The following is a 21463-nucleotide window of genomic DNA, read 5'->3' as shown; positions in this document are numbered from 1 at the left end:
CGATTATCCTTTTAATATATCCAAATGCACTTGTGGAAAAATTTGTTTGTGCACTTTTCATTTCGAAAATTTCGCGGTTTTTAATAAATTGTACAAATATAAAATGTGTAATTAATATAAATATATCTTTTAATAATATGTATATTTCATTAAAAAAATTTTTCAATTAACATACAAATTAAAATTAAAATTTTTAAAAAGAGTTTATATATATATAAATCTTTATGTAAATTTTTAAAAAATCTTTCTCTTTATTAAATTTTTTAATATTTTTTGATAATTTGACATTTTTTACGATGTATAAATTTAATTAAAAGAATGGATATTGTTACGCTCACGATTACACTTTAATCGTAAGCACAGAAATGTATTCAAATGTATTTTTACGCTCATTGAACTGTCAAGGCTAAACTACATTGCCGTCATTTTCCTAAATGATGTTCGTAAAAAAGAATTACAAAACAGTAAATCGTTTCCGGTTTATTATACTAGATTCTCTAATTTCGTTCATTCATCAGTTGCCATGTCATCATGAACGCAACATAATACATATCATACAAAGCATTAATTTTTCTCCCAAAAAATATTAATACCATAAATATTCAGAATATCGCATAATATAAATGTACGTCTGTAAATATTCATCTTAAAAATATTTACGATAAAATTACACAACTTTTGTAAATCAATGACTGTTATGATGATATCCGGTATCTTCGTCAAGATTACGTGATAAAATGTAATGCAAAGAATTAATGAAAAGCTTATGTAAAAATGACTCCAGTTTTACATAAAAGAAAATAATTTGTTTAATGATGTTTCTTATTCTCTCTATAAGACATCTTTTTATTTGCATTACAATGCAATTATTCAAATTTTCTTAATTTTAAAACGAATACTCGAAATTTAATACATACATTTTTGTACATGTATGTTAGAAAAATTGCTTTATTCGTTTATATTATATTGATTATATTGTTATATTATCCAGTTATGTACGTTTATAAGCACATATCGAGATTTTTCAACATTCGTTTGCATCCGGGTATTTACTATTTCAACATACCACCGTTAACTTTCCTGGAGAAAGTCAGAGATACCGCAAACATCGTTTCAGGCGAAAAACAGAACGCTTTATTTCGTTTGCTTTACATTTCGCGATTTAAATGCCGGCCTTTCAGTTCTCGTCGTTCTCGTATCGTCAGAGATCTCATTTGTGCTGTGTTTCTTTGATGTCAGAATCACGATGACAAGCAAGACGGTCATGCAATTATGTTTTCCAATTATCATGATAGCGATCATTAGTATAGTATGTGGTACGTATTGTCATATAGTTTATGTATACTTTTTAACTTAACATTAATTTATATTTTAAAAAAACAGAAGAACAAATAGATATTGTTTTGGATTTATTAATAGTTTTAAGAAAATCAATATAAAAAAATTAATAAAAAATATATATACTTCTTTATTCAAAGTAATATTTTTTAATGTTGCTTTTAATTATTATTGTGCTATTTGAATATTATACTATATTTTTATTAAATTAGATTATACATTTTTGACATATGTATCATAATTTTGTTAGCGTCATCCTCATCTCAATTAGAGTTATCGCCTGTCACAATGAATCATGGTCCCTGGGCAGAAATTCTTGAAAATTGGATCATCCTTCAATCTAACAATTCTCGTACCGCACGTGCGATGAAAATTGGCGATAAAACTGTGACAGTGTCGACCAAAATCTCCACGACAAATAAAAGAGATGTTTCTGAAACTGATCTATATCTACTTGGTATGATATGTACAAAATTTAATAAAAAAAAGAGACACTGATAATTTTCTGATAGTGTCAATATAATTTTAAAACAATCATACTAGTATTTAGATGTAAGAATTTTGAATAAAAATTCATAGGCGCAATCGAGAAATTGGTCTACAGAGTGGATCATCTAGAAAAACGACTAAGAAGAGCAGAAGAGTTGTTATATTATGTTATTGCTGGGAATAATAAAATGAAAGGTAAACCAACTAACAGTATCGAGTGTTGTTAATATCGATATAAAAAATTAATAACATAATAAATAATTATAATTAAGGAATATACTTCTTTCTTCACTCTCGATATTTAAAAGCAATTAATTAAATATTAAAAAAGAAAGAAATATGACTTCTTATTTATAATACAAATCCACATCGTTTGTTATTATTATTGCTTTTTTCAGAACCTTGTCCTGCTAATTACACGAGAATGGGCCAAAACTGCTACCATTTCAGCAGTCGCGATTTCAATTGGAAATCATCAGCCAGTCTTTGTCGTGGTATGGGTGGACATTTAGTCGAATTCGATACAATCGAAGAGAGTCAAGACGTAATCGCCGGCTTGATGTCGGATTCAAAATTAAAGGGCAAAAATTTCTGGACGGGAGGTTTAAATCCAGGACTTTTATGGATCTGGGCCAGCAGTGCTAGACCAGTTCATCAAGATACTAAACAGTCTGTCATTGGTGATGGAAGGTTCGTATTATTTATCTTGAATAGAATATATAATATTAATGATTTTTATACAATATAATAATTAAAATACACGAGCTGCAGTTGAATGCTCGTAAAAAATTATTTTGAAAGATATAAGTGCAAATATGAAAACTTTATTGCAAATTTATAACAGATTTTCATTGATAAAAAATAGATTTGTTGTTAATAGAAAAATATAAATTATTTGTAATGTTAATATTTTATATATATTTCCTGAAATCTTGAAAACTACGCTATAAGACGCTTATTTTTATTTAAAAACCGGCTATTTATCATATAATGAATAAGTAATAACTCACAATAATGCTAATTTTCCAACACTAGGATACTCTACATTATCAGATTTGTTATGCTAAACCAATATTTGCATAATAAATATTTTGAATTACAGATGCTTAAAGTTAACTTTCAATGCATCGTCTAAGATTTATTCCTACAGAGGTGAGGATTGCGGTTTGAGACAAAAATATATCTGCGAATTGACAATTGATGACGAATCGGCAAACAAGATTGAAAGAACAGCACGATTGTTGATTGATAAAGATAATTAAAAGACGATGAAGAAAAATAAAAAGACATATTTTATTGTAAATATATATATATATATTTTTTTTAGTAATTTATATAGCCCAAAAAATTTATAAAAATAATTTAAGTTTAATTATACTTTTTAATCAGAGGCAAAGAAGAGCAATATGCTCCTTTTAATGCTAACTATATACATTAAACTTTATATAAATTTATATAAATAACAATTAGTTAATTTTATGTAAATAGCAATTTAAATAAATTGTATCATTTAAATATCCATTTTTATAATTTTTTAAGCAAACTGCTATTTAAAATAAATCCTTCCAAAAAACAATTAATTAAAATAAATTTAAAGAAATGAATTTCTTAAAGTTCCATGCGCGTGCGTGTGTGTGTGTGTGTGTTTGTAATTGTTTATTAATTTCATTTATTATCTTTAAATTATCATTTTTTCATTTTCTCATTTTTCCTTTCAGTATTGTATTATATTGAAATATGACGAACGTACGAAATAAAAATAATTCGCTTTAGAATATCTTCGTAAAAATAACAACTCGCAAATTATCTGATAACAAAGTTAAGAATTAATCTTGATAAAATAATTTATCTTATCTTTTTTGTAGAAATTTGTTTTGTAGAAATTTAGTCTACACAAAATTCTAATATTTGACAACTTTACTAGAAAACTACATTTCAAGAAAAATTGACAAAATTTTACAAGAAAAAGATTTATTCAATTCACATGCTTCTGGCGGCATGATGCGCCATAATCAAGCTCCGTTTGCCTTCATTTACCAAGGGCAGAATATGGTCACTAGACGTCACTAAACCGCCGTTCTGGATAATCATATTTTTGGCAATCGTGATGTCATCAGGATTTACACCACGACAGCACTCGTCAACGACAGCTAACCGATAACCACATCGCAAACCATCCAGGCACGTCTCTTTCACGCATACATCATAAGCTAAACCGCAAACATATAAATGCGTGCAGCCAAATTCCGAAAAAATTTTTAAAAGCTCTGAGACACCATCAGTATCCTTTTCACCAAATACTGAATACGTGTCTTTGTCACGGTGCCGACCTTTATATACCTAATATAAAAAAGAGAATATTCAAGAATAGATAAGATCATCTATAATTAAAATATTTAATAAATTATATATAAGAGAGAACACATATCTTTTTAAAAAATAATTTGTAAATATTAAAATATGATTAGTTGCTAGAAGCTTATAATGATGAAAACAATTACTTTATATACAAATTAGCATTTAATTTTTCTAAGAGATTAAAAACTTTTTAATCAAATGTAGAACATATAAATGTTTGGTAATATCCTTGTTCTTTCAGACAACAATGATCTTTTCTGTAAAATTAATTTATTACCCGTACAGAAGAAGGTACGATCAGTAGATCTTTATGCAATTCAGCGCCCCAAGTATTCATAACGCAATGCTTTGGCCAAAGTTTTTGCGTTACATGTGGTTCCAAGAAATCGACGGTATCAAAAACTTTTGCCATTTTTTTAGTAATCTGTTTCAAATTTATCATTATACAAAATGAGAGATTATTTTAAATTATTATTTAAATTCATCCAAAAAAAAAATCAGGCTTTATTAGCTAAAATAGCATAAACATAGAACAAATTATTTAAGAAGAGTTATTTGAAAATTTTCTTTAAATGTCTTTACAAAGCTACAGTGAGATCGTTAAAGATCGGTTTATCAAAATATTGAAGCGATTAAATCTTTTGTAAAACTTGAATAATATATGAAATAAACAGATTTTTCATACAATGTTCGAAAAAAAAAATCGAACTAAACACACACACGCATACATACGTAAAAGATGTATTTTTTTTTTATTTTATTCTCAAAATTCCATTTAGAAATTAAGATTAGAAATTAAGTTATTATCACAATTGAGAAAGAGAGAGATGTCTGATTATTTATTTAATTTAATAATATTACCTTAGATTGGGGATGAAGCTCGCGCTTTGCCAAATTGTCAAAAAAGCTGATGTGATCCTTGGGATGCCAATCCTGCGAATATATTACCTTGTTCCAACGACCGTTTTTCAAAAGTCGATTTATCGGTTCTATCACTTCTGCCCCTTCTTGCCCATAGCCGCATTTTCGAAGAGCCAATGTGCCATCAATGAAGTCATTTTGAACATCAACGACCAATAAAACATTTATGGGATATACAGTCGCGTGTATCCATTCGTAGCATCTGCAACAGAAATTGTTCATTATTAAAGAGAATGCAATCTTTAAACAATTGATTTATGTATTTAATTCATTATTATTCGCACGAAGTAAAATATCAGCCTGTGAAATTTGAGAAATATTATATTATATATATATATATATATATATATATATATATATATATGTAATATTGACTTATAAAACTAAATATAAAAATTTGACATTTATACATATATTCTCATATATAATATTTAAAATTCATATTTACATCATGTAATATAAAATAATACGTTTATGAGATCACTGAGGCAAGCAAGAGAAAAAAGAAATATTATTTTATTAAAATTATCACTGCATATATATATCAATGCCATAAGGAATCTGATAAGAAATAATTAAGATTTCAAATTTTATCATATATGATTATACGTCATAATTAAAATACTATACAACGACGATAGTTAAAATAAGACTTTTATGTCGCTGTAATAAATAATTTACGCTTCAATACAAATTACTTCGCGCTAAAAAATAATTTTTATATTTTTACAAGTTCATCGTCTATTCTTTTATGTTTTCGTTTTCGAGATATATCGATTAAATATCATGCGGATATCTTTAAATTAAATATATGTGTGTTTGCGAAATAGCAAAAAATCTGTTTCTTAAATGTTTTTTTTTCATGTTTTTATTTCCCTCATGTCTCAAAATTTCTTCAAATTTATTCTTTCTTTATAGGAGGGATGATATTGCGCACGCATCACCTTTGTAAATCCTGCGCGTTCAATGAGCGATTTCCATTTAGGTCGAATAGCTCAAAGATCTCTCGTACTCGCCACTCGTGCTCTTTGACCTCGTCCGTGCCAAACAAATGAACGCAAAGCGCTTGAAACTCCTTGTAATTCAGGGTTCCATCAGCATCGACGTCGAATCTCGATAGAATCGCCGTCGGAGACACCCAAATGTCTTCTTCCGTCTGAGCCATATTTGCCACGTTGTTTCATATGTCACTTTGCGTTCCTCGTTTATTTATGTCGCGACGAGTATGCCGCTTCGATCACTACGAACCGATTTTCTTTTCTTCCGCTCGTAGCCAGGTGGCCAGGTAAATACATCGATCGATACTGCCACAACTTCGTCGACGAACGATGCTCGTTCGTCCGCTAGATTTGTCCGGGAGTGAGGGAGACCTTTTCTCTCTCTCTCTCTCTCTTTGAAACAATAGGTCTCTCTACCCTCTCTCATTTACTATTGAGAAAAATATTCCTCTGCCTGCTTCTCAGAAAAAATTTCTATTTATTTACAATTTTTTATTTTTTTAATTTCTATTATATTCCAAACATTCCACATCTTATTTTTCTCCCCTTCTATCATGAGATTATTTAATATAATATTACACATTGTGACATCAGATAAAATAATCAAATTTTTTTTTCGGAATGTATACGTTAAATTTTCTCAGTATCTTATCGAGAACAAAAACAAGACAATAACAAAAATAAGATAAAAATTAGAGGGAATGAATGAAAATAAGAAATCAAAGCTTGTGAGCACTAACAGATGTTGACCAGATGATCAGACTCATTCAGGTAAAGACTTTGCTCGCTCGAGAAATAGGGATGAATATGAGAGGCACAATGAAAAATTGCTCATAAAGCAAGATAATATGTATCGAAATAAATAGCTTTTTTTGCCACTTGTATGACAATGTAAACTTTATCGAACAAGAAAATACATTTAATTATATGTATAATAAATTATATGTTTTAATATCTTATAATCCTTTTGATTAGTGTATTTCCATTACTTTTTATATAATTATGATTTTTCTATTATTGTTACGTTTAACAATTATTAATTATTATGAACTTATTGTTCATCTCTTTTGTGATAAATTCATTTATACATCTAACATATTTATAAATATAAATGAGTGTATATTTCGTCAAATGTACAATATATAATGAATTAATATATATCTTCTATACAGCATTCTAACTGTAAATATATATATATCAATTGTAAAACAAATATTTTGATAGTTAGAAGTTATGGTCCAACAATTGTGTTTCATGCATAAATGAATTGATCCAACTTTATATACAACGTATTGTATATATTATTATGTAAGATGAAAGTAGTTTATAAATATTTTAACATTTAAATTATAAAATTATTTAAAAATTTAATACAAACATTAATAACACATAGAATACTTTCAGGGAAACGCTATCAGTACAATTAACGCTATCAGACGCTAACAGCGTCGTTCTATCTTTGTTACTGTTGAAAGTTGAACAAGGACAAAGCACGCTTTTAGCGCTAATAACATCTCCTTGAACACACCCAGAATTTTCGCTAAAATAAATGAATTTTAAAGCAAGTTTGCTTAAACAAAAAAATTGTTATATATATATCCATCATTCTAATTCAATTTATACTATTTTTTTATGAAAAATCAAATGAGAGGTATAAAAAATTATATATATATTTGAATGAGAAGACATATTAAAATAAATCATTAAACACATACATAGTATAAAAATATGAAAATTTTAAAAAACAGCATCAAAAATAAAATATTAAAGAACAATAAAATAAAAATATAAACTTAAATAAAATTTTTAAATCTAAAATTCAATAATCACTTTTTATTGAAATAATGAAAAAATTAACAAGTAAAAAAACTGAAAACATGAATATATATACCTTTGAAAAGCAGTGATAATATAAAGGCAGTGATTCGTTTCTCTTTAAAAACTGCACATAAAAACACTAAAATATTTAATTTAATATATTTATATATATATTAGAATATATTTTCTTCTTTTATGATCTATATGGTGTTTAGAAAATAATATTTGGTAATGCTTCACTGTGTTTAAATATTGATTGTAATAAATAACATAAATGGGATAAAAAATATGCACATATTTTACACTCTAACTGTTTAAATAAGAAAATGACTAATGCATGACAATACATTAAAAGTCAAAAGGCAAAATACATATTTTTGTTGTAATCTATAAATAAACTTAAGTAGCAAACGTTCAAATAAATTAAATAATCAATTATTGCATTACTTATATCATACCTATCATACCTATATCAAAATCTTACATACTAAGATTTAATATTAATAATCGTTATTTAAGTATGTTTCGTTGACGCGTGTGACATAGTAACCAACATAAAATATCATTTGAGTTAGTTGGAGCTTGCTCTTCTAGATTTTTATCCGCAGAGTATTTTTTGTTATTTTGTAGCATTCGAATTATCATTTAATAATTTATCTCTTTCCTCGGTTATATCAGTAGCGATTTTATTGATAAAAGGATGTCTAATTTTACCATTAATCGCAACAAAGAACTCGTTCAGTTCTCCCGGAATATTGTCTCTTTTCTCATATTCGTATGCTTGCATTAGCAAGTCTAGTCTATCTAAATCTTTCACATACTGCGCTTCTGGAGATTCCTGCTTTTCATATTCCTGGATATTAGAAAATTAGGTTAATAAAATTAAAAAAATCGTGACAAAATTAGTAATAGTATAATTAGTAATAGTATAAAAATAGTAATAAATTTTCTTACACGAAATATTTGTAATATTTCAGGTCCCTTATCACCCAACAATTTACATATGTCCTCCATAGCTTTATCTTCCATCCTATGCTTTTCATCTGGTGGTATACCACAGAGAGGTGTTATATCTCCGACAATACATTCGGCTAAGTCATGAATTAATGTCATTTGCATTATTCTACAAGTTAAAAAATTATATTTTTTAATTTTTTAAATGTATTGTTAGTAATGTATTATAAGTAAATTATTTAACACCATAAAAATAATTATAATATTTCATATCCTAACAATAAATAATACTCTATCTTACTTAGTTTTATCTAAATTTTCTTTTCCATCCACTAGAAAAGATAACATTGCCATTCGATACATATGCCCAGCGATTGTTTCAGGATCAGGTATATTCCGTTTTACCCATCCTGTTCTTTTCATATGCTGAAAAACAAAAATATAAAACAGGTTTATATAAAGACATATTATAGGTTTGTATTTGTAAAAATTCTGTTTCAATTTCAAAAATATACATTTTTATATAAATATATCAAAAATAGAGAAATATATGAATATGATAAAGAAAACATTACATTATTAAATTATTTATTTTCTAAACAAAAGTTTCTTTGTCAAAATACTATTTTTTCCTTATTTATATATATTTTCATTATTTAACTATTTTTTAAGGCTAAGACTTTATATCAATAGTACACAAGCTGTTATGACAAGTGCTGTTATGGCTTTCAAATTCAAGAACAGCCGTTAAAATTTCGAGAATATAAACAACGATGAATTATTCATGGCAAAATGAAAATAGCAATAAAAGAAATACGCGTTTTTTTTGCCGCAATTACCGAGAATGAATAAAACGTTACATAATTACAATCCACATATACTTGTATATGATCGTATTCCAAATTTCATCGCTAGTACTGGAAATCTACAATATATGTAAATTACGTGAATTATAAATTTTCGATAGTGACAGCGATTCTCGGAACACGGCCAATAAATTGATATATAGACGAGGAAGTGATAGAAGACTTGACAAGTGACAACGTGCGAAACATGAGCTCTTTGTACGAATATCTATTTTTTTGACAATGAAATCAAATTTCATTTGAATTTCCAATAAAAATTTTCAAATAACCGACATAGAGCGAGAGAGAGAAAGCGTGACCTTACATGCCAATTCTTTTGATTGTGCATAACTAATATTACGAAGTCGTTACGAAATATCTGTACATGTATTTCAATAATTTGCGAATTCAATCTCACCTTTAGCCGACCGACCAACTCCATGAATTCTTGTAGCTTCTTCGTATCTTGCATTGTAATCGACTGTAAACTCGTATTATCGTCCTTTGTACCTGATCCTTATCATATATACTTATGTTACTTCTACAAACGGAATATATCACAGAATCTGTTATGTCAGTTTGTCAGTTTGACACAGACTGAAAAAAAATTAGGCGGGAAGAAAGCAGTCAGTGATAGCGTTATCGCGATACGCAGATAATAATCATTTCCCTAGTCGCAACTAGGGAAATGATTATTATCCGCGCCTTCAAGTTTGCGTTCAAAAACGCTATTCTATTCTACGAAGAGGAATTCCGAATGCACGTTTAAGGTGCGTTCGGGGAACAAATTGCTTTAAATGTTCATTCTCTGCTTTGTTTATATCATTCAGCTACAGCTGGATTGAGAAAAACATGTGTTATCAAATGTGATTTAAAATAAAGAAACAGAACTATGAGCGAGGCGAGCGAACCGAGTGACATTGAAACGTTTGATAAACAAGACAAGGATGCAGATTTTAACGTGGACGATTATCGTCCAGAAATGGATAGCGATGATTCCTTTATCGAAATGCCGGAGAATAATGCAAGGATAAATATTCAATTTAACTAGCTCAGATTTTGATGCAAATACATTCACATTCCATGCCTTTCTGCATAAAGATAAAAAATTTTTATTTACTTGGGGAGAGTATAATTTAAGTTTGAAAAAAATCTGTGACACAAAATTCGAATGAGTGTATTTTATCAAAATCTAAGATGAGTAGTTAAGATAAAAATATTTATTCTGAATAGTATCCTGTTACAGGTACAGATGAATCAACAGGATGGCCTGTGTACAGGTCCAATAATTTCTGGACACAAATTTGATAAGAAGCTAATATGCATTAAATATCCTGGTAACGTAGTTAACGTTGATAAAGCAATTGAAACATTAGGTGGCATTAGCTCTATTTCTATGGTACATGATGCAAATTATACATTTCATATCCAATTAATTATATTAAATTATTTAATTACATATATTTGATTATTTAACAGACTGTAGATGCTCCTAACAGAAGACTAGAATTGCGATTTAGACCTGATGATGGATATAGCAAACCTGCCTGTGGAGATAGACATAGTACAATTGGTTTTTTACTCAGAGTTAGGATTAAAAAAAATAGGGTAACACAAGCAGATATAATAGAAGCTACAAAATCGAAATGTACAAATACTACAAATCTGGAAGCTTGCGTTATCGACAGCAAAGAAAATTTTAAAATCACTATAAAAGAGGATAACTGCAAAGATAATGTTAGTATTGAAGATACTGTAGAGAGAAGACATACTGCAGATGACATTAAAAATTTTGATGGTGCACATGAAGAAAGCTCACCAAAAAGAAAAAAGAATGTATTGTCTACATTTGACAATAACAAATATGAAAATTTATCCCAAAAGACAGATTATGAGTTGCCATGTTTAAAAATATTAGGAAGAGTTGAGACTGAATTCAAATTTACTAGTATGTTCAATAAATTATGTAAAATATTCTCTGTATAATAATTTCAATCTTTTTTTCTTATTTAACATATTAATATTAATTCTTTTTTCTTTTAGATTTATGCGATTTTCAATATGTACCAATGACACAGAGTAAATCAAATCCAAAAGAATTGGAATGCATATATAGTTCGATTTATCCAACAGGTATTCCACCTTATTCTTGGTTGAAGAATGATGTGCCTTATTTTCTGCCACCAGCCGCGTTTAGTAGAATGGACACTGTGCAGCAATATATACCAAAAACTGAGATAGATTCTAATTCAGAGAATATAATTGGTAAAAACAAAAAGTGTCAAGCGGGCTTCCCCAATTATATATACTTTTCCACACAAGGAGTGCCCACCGCAGCACCAAAAGGTATTGAAACAGCTATGAAAGTAAAGTTTCTTCAGAATGCACACTTGGAACAAGTGCGTCAACTTTTTGAAGAGCGTCCAATTTGGTCCAAAAATGCCATCATGTATAAGACACAATTTACGTCTGAACAATTGAAGATATTATTACCGTCAGTGGCGTATTATTTTATGACCGGACCATGGAGAATCATGTGGGTGAAACTCGGTTACGATCCAAGGAAGGATATTAATGCGAGAAAGTATCAGACATTGGATTATAGATTAAAAGCTATGCGTAAGTTATATATCATTTTCGATTGCCAAAGATATTTAATATTTTCACAATATTTTATAAAAATGATGAAAATTTTTGTATATGTGACCTATAGATGGATTAGGTTTGACTGTGAGATGCAAAAGAAATTATTCAAATTATACATTACCATACAAATCTGCGCCCGTTTCTAAACAAAAACCTGCTATACTCACTGCTACTCTGAGTCAGCAACAAAATCCGAAGAAAGAGCGGCATTTACATGAGAATGTATATATATATCGAGAAGGCATGGTACCTCCTTCTCGACAAATGTTTTATCAGGTATTTGTCAATTTCTTTCTCTGCAACATTGATAAGTCACCGAAAATACTTGATTTTGTACAATAAATAAAATTACTTTTATTTATTCTGTTATTAGTATTGCGACGTTCTAATAGGAGAAATACAAGAAATGTTGGCAAAGCTTCCTGATCCCTTACCTGGTATAAAATGTCATGAGAAGAGAGGATGGCTGCCAACTGATTTTGATGTACAATGCAGAGAAATTTTAAATAAACATGTACGCGCCGTTTTGAGAAAGAAAATGAATATTCCTGAAGATCGTATGTATTTGTTTAACTTCAAAATTATATATAAAAATTATATATATCAAGAATATTGAATAAGAATTTATATACCTTTTTATTAGATCCAACATCGCTTCCACGGAAACGAAAACATGGCATTAAATTAAAGACTAATAAAACGATTAATAAAAGAACCAAGAAGGGCAAAGCGAATTCTACAGAGATTCAATCAAATGTTACTTCTACTTTGGAATTGAATGAGATTAATGAAGATTTATAGCCTTGAGTTTAAGTAATTAAAATTATAAGTATGCCAAAAAAAATCTAACTATATTTTTCTGCTAGATACCTTTTGAAAAATGCATTGAGATGTAATATTCTAAATTAACTTGACATTTGTTTATAAAGCATTAGATTTAAAGTTTTACAGAGATAATTATACTTTTATATATATAAAAGTATGTTTATCTGTATATATACACATATAAGCAAGTATATGTAAGTAAATGTAATGTATGTGTACATATATAAAATAAATATAAAATATAATTATCCTTAATTAAAAATTATAGTATGAATTTCTTCATTTTACATGTAGGCCTATATATACAAACATCGAGTATCCAATTGCATACAGATTTGTCATGATGTTCATGATGAATGAATATCTACATATGATGCACTCGATATGGAAGTTGAGATGTGAAGGCATACATGGCGTCTAAAGTATTTTCATCTTTTTTCATGACCATAATTAATTTGCACAATTATATCATCTTCCAGATGCATGATCACAATCACTTTAGACTTTGTAAAAATGGCCAAATGTGTGATATATTATGTTATTCCTCACTCGGAATCTAAAGATGCGCGAGTACTTCGACAGCAGCTATGGGTGGTGTTTGATCACCGCTGAGAATAACTGGTTCGGATTCAGTTTGAACAATTCTAACGAGATTCACGTCCTTTTTCGAGGGTACTAGAGTGGCATTCGGTGTGACATTCGTTTCAGCGCAATAACTCGGCGGTCGACTCTCCCTCGTTGTAGTAGGAGCCGCGATACTTCCTGCGTTCGATCTGTAAGTCGGTGGCGGTGACGTCGTAGGTTGCAGTCGGTCCAACAACAACAATCGAAGTCTATATTCTTGCATACTAGCCTGTAACGAAATATAATTTGCACGTTATAAATTTTTTTATGTTTAAGAGACGCAACAGCGTCTCGAACACCAAATGTGTGCGTGTGCGAGGAATAAATTCAGATAAAAATAAAATTAAGTGTTTGAATGAATATATGATACAAGTAGTACCAATTTGTGTATACATGTCTATGACTTTTTAGAAAACATATTCCGATTAATTTTCATATCAATCAATTCATATCATACCATATAATTACATATTTAATTGGAAAAAGTATCTAGAAATTAAAATATTGAGTTTTTTTAGATTTTTTTTTTGCAGATTTTATTCTACTGTATGCTTTCTTACTTGATAACTCGGCGGTGGGGTTCTAAACTGAAATTCCGGATAAAGCATAGCGGCATACGGATGTATCGGTCTCATAGGGGGTATCCTACTAGAAATGCCTGTGAAACCAAAGAAGCTGCCACAGTAGTCTTGGTTGGTCAATCGCCATGCTACTGCACTCACCAATACCAGAAGCACTCCTATACCTTAACAGACAACACATACTATTGTAATAATAATACTTATGTAATACTATTGTAACATTATGTAATAACTTTTATTATAATACGAGGATTTTTACGAGGATAATTATAATACGAGGAAGTAATCTATCTCTAAAATCTTCACATTCGTTTGTTTATAAGCAGATTTAAATATTTTAAAGTTTGACAGTTTAAATATTTGACAATTTAAATATTTATAGACTACAGTCTGGTTTTTAAGTGAGAGTAAAAAAAGGAATGACATAAATTGCAGTGCTCATCTAGCCAACAAGCAGCAATATCTGTTTCTCCGATCTATCTACGAGTACATCATTCCTTCGATCTCACGGCCCCTCTATGTGTATAAGTGTACGACATCGATCTCTCTGTAGGTTAGAGCATTCCCCTATTGTAAGAGGCATTCTGAACAGGTCGCAGGTTACATGCTCACGTTTAGAAAGTAACTGTTGCAAACTCGAGTTTCCCTCTTCTCCTGTCCCTTGCCAGACTCTGTCGCCACAAGAATTCATTAGCCCAAAGCGATTTTTTTTCTCGTAAATTTCAAAAACTTGTAAATAAAGCATCTATGTATTTCTCTTCCACACTCTTTCTCTACACAAAGAAATTTATATTTAAAAAAAAATTCAAGAATAAAAATAATTGCTAAGTCGGGAGAATACTGCGAATAAATGAATATACGCATACTTGTTTTTTAACTTAAAAAAATTGAAGATTTGGCTAAAAAATTTTTTTTGAAGATACCGAAAATCTATAGCTAAACGAAAAAAATTGTAACTGACATTTAAATAATTTTGGGAAAATTAACATTACAGATTTTGAGATTAAACGTATAGTAACTCTAACTCCGAATAAAATCATTTTTAAGGCCAAATTATTTTTAATTCTCGAGTTTATGATCTCTCAATCCTCCTGTCTAATTTTAATAATCGTCGATAACGATAAACTACATGCAAAAATATATATTTGTTTCACATAGTATACTACATATATGCATACAAGCAGTATGTATACATACAGCAGTATACATACGAAAGGCTATGACTATACAAAGATTCCTTGTAAAATTTTCTCCCATATTGAGGTAGTACCTTCACAAACCGTTCCAGTCACTGGTTGACTGTGTCATTTATTTACTATATTTTAATGAGGAATATATTATGAATAAAATGACAATTTTTTATCGCATAATCAAATACAAACATATTGTATTTTTTTTTCTTAATTATCTTCTTACTATTACAACCTCGCATATCGATAATCTCGAATAAGGAAAATGTGTTTCCTTACCAGACATGAATATTCCCACGAGGTGATCACGACCGGAAGCTTTGAGAGCGCCTAGGAGAGTGCCAGCACCGGCACAAACGAGACCCACGAAACCAACACCCAATATGGACCAGCGAACAGGCGGGGAACTTAAGCCGCAGCACTGTTTCGGAACTGCATCTCTGTAACACAAGAAGTGATCGTTGAGTGACCCACTGACATACACTCGTCTCTTGATGATCATTTGGTGCGCATACTGTACAACGCCAGTCGTAAAGTTGTGTACGACCATATAACTCGTAAATGAGATGTACTTTCGGATTAGACATGCCTGTGAATATTTGTGCATCGCTTATAATTAATTAGAAAATTTAAAGTTAGTATTTTTATCATTTTAATGTTTTTCAACGTGTTATTTATTTGCTAATTTTACATTTATTTTTCACATATACTATCGAATTAAATACAGCTTTAAAATATAACGTCTCTCATGGAAAAAAAAATTACTACACTCACCTGCCGAAGGCAGAGACGCTGGCGGGTACAGGAAAGGGTAAACCGAGGCTGAGGCCTCTGAGACCCAAGTGTGGAGGAGGAGGATGAAGGAAACCTCTAGGCGGTGGCACTAATGGCACTCCCAACGCGGTCGAGACTGCCTGACAGCCTGGCGCAGTTCCGGGATACGTCGTCGGTATGGAACAGGATCTCAGGGCGCGTCGATGTTGCCTTCGTAACCGTCGTTCTCGCCTACGAGCGTCTCGAATGCCATCGGGAATCTCCTCGTTCTGACTCGCTTCTGGTCCACCGTGAAGCGCCAGCTCCGTCTGTGCCTCCGTCGAAGTGAAAGACCGTACATTGTCTCGTGTCGTTTCCTGAAATGCAAATAGACTATGAATTTCAGCCTCATGATCCGATCGAGCTGTGATGCGAGTCCTTGAGATTCGGTTAGAACATTTTTTTCCCTCCGCTTATAAAATAGTGAGTCTCTCTCCCCGCTTCTATCCTCGAACGAGGAAGTCTCGAGCTCTTATTTGATGCCGAAATAACTGAATAAGCTCATAAAATGTCACTTTATCTCGCTCGCTCATTCTCTTTCTTCTCTTTGGCAAGTCGCCCAAATAGTTCCTGGAAAATAGACACGTTCGTATCCTAGTTGAAAGATTACGATCGCCTCCGAACAGCAATCTTATAACCAGGAAACATTGTATTATAAATGTTGGATGAACAGATAAAAATTTACCATTGATATTTACAATTAGAAGAACCGGGTGTCCGCATGAAAGAATGAATCAAAAATATGGAACAAATTTTCTTTCGAAGTTTTGTTTTCAAAAAAAATAAGATTGTCAAATTCGAGATTATGTAAGGGGTGTCTACTCAAATTTTGTAAAAAAAATTCCCTGATCTTCCAGATTTTTGTTTAAAATTTTAAATAAAGAGAACTTTAAAGATTTTTTGACGCAACTTAAAAAAAGAAATAAATAGATATTTTAAATGCATAATTCACTTGGCTTGCCAACTATTTACAAATGGAGCAAAATTATCAGAGAATTTTTTCAAAAAAATTCCATAAAAGTTCTCTGCTATTTCCATGTACAAAAGAAACCGAGAATTCCAAGTTTTCTATATTTTTCCAAAGACTTGATATCCTATTATAAAAAAATAAAGTTTTTTCTACATTATATTTATGCATAATTTTTAATAATTCATTCATCAATTAATCTTGGCCAGATGACGGAGATTTAACAACTATTATCAAACTATAAAGAGAAAAATAAAATATTTAAAAAATTATTTTCCACTTCTCACTATATATGTATGTATGTATTATATACAGGGTGGGCCCAAATGTTACGGCAATTGTTCCCAAAATTAGAGAATTAAATTATCTTTCAAATGAAATCAAAATGATTGTAGCACATTCCATAGACTTGGATCCACCCTGTATATATGTATAAATGAACGAACAATGATTTCGATGACTAGATGATTGCACGTGAACATATAACGTCAAAACGAATTGAAAAACGGTATACCTGTGTTCTATTCACGTCGCTCCTGATATTATCCACGGCAGCGATGTCGACGGCGACCACGCTCACAGCCCTCGGGACATTCTCGGACAAAACCTCGGCCATCGTACGGTCTTGAACATTGGTGTGCGTGTATGTGTGTATGCGCACTCCACGGTATAAGATATATACATATATCTTTTCGTTTCGCGCACACAATGCGTAATCTCTTCACTCTCGTCTCGATCGTCTTTCGCGTCGCGTCTCCCTTCGATCCCACCTGACACTTTTAACCAAGTTCCTCTCTTTTCATCAATCCACTTTTCCGTTCTTTCTTTCGCCTCGTCCTTCCTTCGATCGTTTTTACGACACGACTCCCATTCTCTTTTATCTCCGCATCACCTGCCTCGCGTTGATCTCCGGTCCCTAACGACACAAGTCAAGATAAGAAAAGGCTTTTCCTTCCCATTGTTTGTTCCATTGAAAAAAAATCATCAATGCTTGATGATTAATTGTAATTGACATTAATATTCAAAGTGCATGAATTTTAGGACAACAATAATATTCTTTCTCTCCTTTCGTTTCTCTTTTTACCTATTAACGCGAGTTATAATACATTTATACAATTATAGGATTTACAAGAAATTCAAGCTCGAAATTAAAAAAAAAAAAATGCAAACAAATATTGACAATACTTAATCTGACATTATTATCATCTACTGAAACAAAGCCACAGTTCATCGCGAGATCCTAGAGATCGAGTCTCCGCAACAAATAACCGTTCGCATCAACGCGTGTACACCTAATGCAGTCTCCGAGAACCTACGGTATCCCGCCGTTCACTCGCTTGAGAGCGGCATCGTAAGTGGCTAAAGAGTTAGTTCTTGCCATTGCGGCGTGTGGAATTTCCGTGTAATGCAATTACTTCGAAACCGCGATCATCTGATTCCGCGCGATCTAAGATTGAAAACGCTTCGATGCTCCTCGGCTCGGTAGCCGCGATTCATGTAAATGTAACTTCTATATTCTTTTAAACAACGGCGTTTAAGTTCACGTCAACTAGATCGATTCGCCTGAGAGCACACGTGGGAGAAAGTAGATTCAAGCGCGCTTGAGAGCTGGCCTTTCTCGAGTTACTATTGCTTTATTTGCTTGTATTTTGTCGTAATCGTTTATCGATTTTCATATGATAGGACACTTTTTTTTTTTTCTTTGTCTCTGTACTCTTTCAATATTAAAATTCCAATTATTGTTAGTGAGAGAAAAGCCAAGATAAGAGAAGTAATGTGTATATTTTATCCGATATAACTTTTTATGATTTTTATTTATATATGTGTTTTTATTCTTGCACTCATTTCTTTAATTCTTTCTATTCTTTTTAGCTCAGCACAATGTGAAACTTTTCAACTGAATGTTACTGAATTATTGCATAATTGTATTTTAATTATTTGCGACTATTCAATTTTAAAGGCAAAATGCGAAAATTATATCGTATCAAGATCAATTTTGATATAAATTATTTTACGTAAAAAATAATAAATTTTAAAATAAAAATTAACATTTCTTTTCATACAAGGTTTAATTAAAAAAAAAAACTGATGTCAAGAGAATAAAAATATTTGACATTTTCTGTTTGTGAATTAAATAACTTGTTATTTAATTGCATAAATCGTTTTATTTGTATTTTAATAAGTATTTATTAAATGAAAAAATTTAACATATTATTTTGAAAAATATAATAAAGAATCATTCAAGTTACATGTAAAATAAGTTTATTAAAAAATATTAAATATTAATATAATCTTCATATTTTATTTATATTTTATATTATATTTTATTATATTTTTATTCGTATTCTGACGCCATTCATATGCCATTAAAAATTTATGCAAATTGATTAAAAAATAGAAAAATAAATAATTTTCAAACGATTTTCAAAGCTTTGTATAAAGAAAAAAATCGTGTTCCAGATCTTTTATTTCTTTTATGTAGAATTATTTTCTTGACCGATATCTATCATCTTGACTAAACGATTGTAATGTTTTTTCGTGTAATTCTATTTGCTCGAGTATCAAAACAAATCAATGAGAGCAAAAAAAGGCCAAGTTAATTTTCTCATAAAATTCAACGAAATCGAAGTGGTTAATCGAGTCGTGGTCATTGAATGAAAAAACGAATCCCATGGATGAGTTATTTTTCCATGATGAAAAAAAAAAGACCGAGGAAAAAGAGATTTTTATAGAAATCGCAACTTCAATAGAGGCAAACCAATCCGACTCGTCTATATCGATCTCTATTTTAATCGACCATGCGTAAAAAAACGAGTCCTTGCGAGAGAGCTGTTACGTACGCGACGTAATATTAAGAATAAAGAAAAATAGAATATTATTATATATTGAGAGAAAGAGAGAGAGAGAGAGAGAGAGAGAGAGAAAACTTATATTCTCTATTAAACTCTGAACTTTATTCGGACAATGATAGAACTCGGTAAGACTTGTATTACAGACAGAGCTCTTAGAGAGGGAGCTGTTACTTTCGAGAGTAAGAAACGAGAACGCTTTTTAGAATCTCGAGATGGATCTTCAGTTTTTTGAGGAGAGATGGAATATTCTTTAAAGACGATAGTGTCCTAGTAACGGTTAAAACCTTTGCGACAAAGGCATTTCATTCTTTCATGGTATTACATCAGGAGATGTCCATAAGTAAAAGGATTCTAGAAATATAAATTTGAAATTTTTTAATTTTAAGTGAACCGTGCCAGACGCAAATCTTTTTTATAACGCACACATATAACGACTTTCTCATTTGTATGTATACGATGACAGTTAAAAATCTGTTACTCAAAATTGGCTCGTGTTTAGAATAAACTCTCTCTCTCTCTCTCTCTCTCTCTTTCATGTGATATTTATAATAATCCTGAATGAAGTGACTGCGCGACACTTTTATCGTGACAAGAATACAAGCGCAGGCTTGTACGATGTGACACGGCGGAGACACACGACTCTCTCACGTACGTTCGAATTATTGACAAGTGTTCCCGGAGAGCGCGAGATAATAAAAAAGACTAAAGTAAAACCGATAAACATATTTGCGTGGGCGGCGCGCACACCCGTTGACCACGAACGAACGGTAAATCAAGCGAGAGAGCCTTTTTAACCTGATTGGGGTCGCAGCAGATTTCCCAGCGGGCTGCGCGCGTATCCGTATTCGAAAAAGCAAAAAGAGTCTCGGTGGAAGTGCCTCTCTTCCACGGCGACACGATCATCCACTGCCACGTTGACGCTAGTTCGGATCGAAAAATCACGCCGACTGCGATGATGCAGGACGATTCCTCTTGTCCTCTGTCGGAACGACGAGATCGCGCGAGAATGTACGTAATAAGACACGAGCGCGAAACAATCCTTACCAGGTTAGCAGCTCCACTGAGACTCCGTTGCTGGACGAGACTATGAGACGTGTAGCGTGTAACGACTCACCTACACAATCGCGCGTCAAACACATCGATTGCCAAGCGCCAATCGCGTCGCGTCTCCGGTCGACGAGGGTACTCGGTGTCCAATAAACGTGTGAGAAAGATGGAACGAGTACGACGCACAGTGGTGCCGA

At 31.1% G+C, this 21463-nt stretch overlaps 5 protein-coding genes across 7 annotated transcripts; 2 read left to right on the top strand and 3 right to left on the bottom strand.

Annotated features, from left to right (window-relative positions):
* The first annotated feature begins 1151 nt into the window (after nucleotides 1–1151).
* LOC126857676 (oxidized low-density lipoprotein receptor 1) lies at nucleotides 1152–3252 on the top strand. Its single transcript, XM_050607328.1, is given in 6 exon segments — nucleotides 1152–1217; nucleotides 1220–1316; nucleotides 1589–1795; nucleotides 1918–2022; nucleotides 2226–2517; nucleotides 2930–3252. Coding segments are annotated over 6 exon segments (912 nt in total). The 5' UTR covers nucleotides 1152–1166; the 3' UTR covers nucleotides 3090–3252.
* A 275-nt stretch (nucleotides 3253–3527) lies between these two features.
* LOC126857674 (uncharacterized) lies at nucleotides 3528–6621 on the bottom strand. 2 transcript variants are annotated; one of them, XM_050607326.1, is made up of 4 exons: nucleotides 6051–6621; nucleotides 5047–5308; nucleotides 4469–4609; nucleotides 3528–4167 (listed from the first exon to the last, which is right to left on the bottom strand). In XM_050607326.1, the coding sequence occupies exons 1-4, from the start codon at nucleotides 6269–6271 to the stop codon at nucleotides 3808–3810; spliced, it is 984 nt and encodes a 327-aa protein (XP_050463283.1). In that variant the 5' UTR covers nucleotides 6272–6621; the 3' UTR covers nucleotides 3528–3807. The 2 variants fall into 2 exon arrangements, with proteins under 2 accessions (XP_050463283.1, XP_050463282.1); XM_050607325.1 differs by having other exon boundaries at nucleotides 4463–4609; nucleotides 6051–6618.
* A 503-nt stretch (nucleotides 6622–7124) lies between these two features.
* LOC126857680 (5'-deoxynucleotidase HDDC2) lies at nucleotides 7125–10342 on the bottom strand. The gene is made up of 4 exons (XM_050607333.1): nucleotides 10140–10342; nucleotides 9178–9302; nucleotides 8877–9045; nucleotides 7125–8775 (listed from the first exon to the last, which is right to left on the bottom strand). Exons 1-4 carry the CDS (start codon nucleotides 10191–10193, stop codon nucleotides 8542–8544), a joined length of 582 nt encoding a protein of 193 aa, XP_050463290.1. The 5' UTR covers nucleotides 10194–10342; the 3' UTR covers nucleotides 7125–8541.
* Nucleotides 10343–10489: 147 nt separating this feature from the next.
* On the top strand, nucleotides 10490–13305 carry LOC126857665 (general transcription factor 3C polypeptide 5). Its single transcript, XM_050607312.1, has 7 exons — nucleotides 10490–10745; nucleotides 10968–11120; nucleotides 11201–11669; nucleotides 11765–12340; nucleotides 12435–12643; nucleotides 12741–12924; nucleotides 13011–13305. Exons 1-7 carry the CDS (start codon nucleotides 10614–10616, stop codon nucleotides 13166–13168), a joined length of 1881 nt encoding a protein of 626 aa, XP_050463269.1. The 5' UTR covers nucleotides 10490–10613; the 3' UTR covers nucleotides 13169–13305.
* A 142-nt stretch (nucleotides 13306–13447) lies between these two features.
* Nucleotides 13448–21407, bottom strand: LOC126857673 (uncharacterized). 2 transcript variants are annotated; one of them, XM_050607324.1, is made up of 6 exons: nucleotides 21264–21407; nucleotides 17882–18283; nucleotides 16362–16717; nucleotides 15867–16027; nucleotides 14377–14561; nucleotides 13448–14045 (listed from the first exon to the last, which is right to left on the bottom strand). In XM_050607324.1, the coding sequence occupies exons 2-6, from the start codon at nucleotides 17981–17983 to the stop codon at nucleotides 13749–13751; spliced, it is 1101 nt and encodes a 366-aa protein (XP_050463281.1). In that variant the 5' UTR covers nucleotides 17984–18283; nucleotides 21264–21407; the 3' UTR covers nucleotides 13448–13748. The 2 variants fall into 2 exon arrangements, with proteins under 2 accessions (XP_050463281.1, XP_050463280.1); XM_050607323.1 differs by having other exon boundaries at nucleotides 21015–21301.
* Between the last annotated feature and the right edge of the window lie 56 nt (nucleotides 21408–21463).

Source organism: Cataglyphis hispanica, chromosome 22, assembly GCF_021464435.1.
Source record: "Cataglyphis hispanica isolate Lineage 1 chromosome 22, ULB_Chis1_1.0, whole genome shotgun sequence".
NCBI classification, from domain to species: Eukaryota; Metazoa; Arthropoda; class Insecta; order Hymenoptera; family Formicidae; genus Cataglyphis; species Cataglyphis hispanica.
Note: the sequence above shows the minus strand (reverse complement) of the source record. Positions and strands in the feature narration are given on the sequence as shown.

What these genes read in the sequence shown, in the direction of transcription:
- LOC126857674 (XM_050607325.1), bottom strand. Translation starts at nt 6,271, where the DNA reads ATGGCTCAGACGGAAGAAGACATTTGGGTGTCTCCGACGGCGATTCTA. An exon ending in AACGCGCAGGATTTACAAAG is followed by an intron (nt 5,309 to 6,050) that starts GTGATGCGTGCG and finishes TTTCTGTTGCAG; the next exon opens with ATGCTACGAATGGATACACG. An exon ending in AGCTTCATCCCCAATCTAAG is followed by an intron (nt 4,610 to 5,046) that starts GTAATATTATTA and finishes AATTTGAAACAG; the next exon opens with ATTACTAAAAAAATGGCAAA.
- LOC126857680 (XM_050607333.1), bottom strand. Translation starts at nt 10,193, where the DNA reads ATGCAAGATACGAAGAAGCTACAAGAATTCATGGAGTTGGTCGGTCGG. An exon ending in GAAAATTTAGATAAAACTAA is followed by an intron (nt 9,046 to 9,177) that starts GTAAGATAGAGT and finishes TTTAACTTGTAG; the next exon opens with AATAATGCAAATGACATTAA. An exon ending in AAATATTACAAATATTTCGT is followed by an intron (nt 8,776 to 8,876) that starts GTAAGAAAATTT and finishes TCTAATATCCAG; the next exon opens with GAATATGAAAAGCAGGAATC.
- LOC126857665 (XM_050607312.1), top strand. Translation starts at nt 10,614, where the DNA reads ATGAGCGAGGCGAGCGAACCGAGTGACATTGAAACGTTTGATAAACAA. An exon ending in GCATTAGCTCTATTTCTATG is followed by an intron (nt 11,121 to 11,200) that starts GTACATGATGCA and finishes ATTATTTAACAG; the next exon opens with ACTGTAGATGCTCCTAACAG. An exon ending in TTATAGATTAAAAGCTATGC is followed by an intron (nt 12,341 to 12,434) that starts GTAAGTTATATA and finishes TGTGACCTATAG; the next exon opens with ATGGATTAGGTTTGACTGTG.
- LOC126857673 (XM_050607324.1), bottom strand. Translation starts at nt 17,983, where the DNA reads ATGGCCGAGGTTTTGTCCGAGAATGTCCCGAGGGCTGTGAGCGTGGTC. An exon ending in GCGACGTGAATAGAACACAG is followed by an intron (nt 16,718 to 17,881) that starts GTATACCGTTTT and finishes TTTGCATTTCAG; the next exon opens with GAAACGACACGAGACAATGT. An exon ending in AGCGTCTCTGCCTTCGGCAG is followed by an intron (nt 16,028 to 16,361) that starts GTGAGTGTAGTA and finishes CTTGTGTTACAG; the next exon opens with AGATGCAGTTCCGAAACAGT.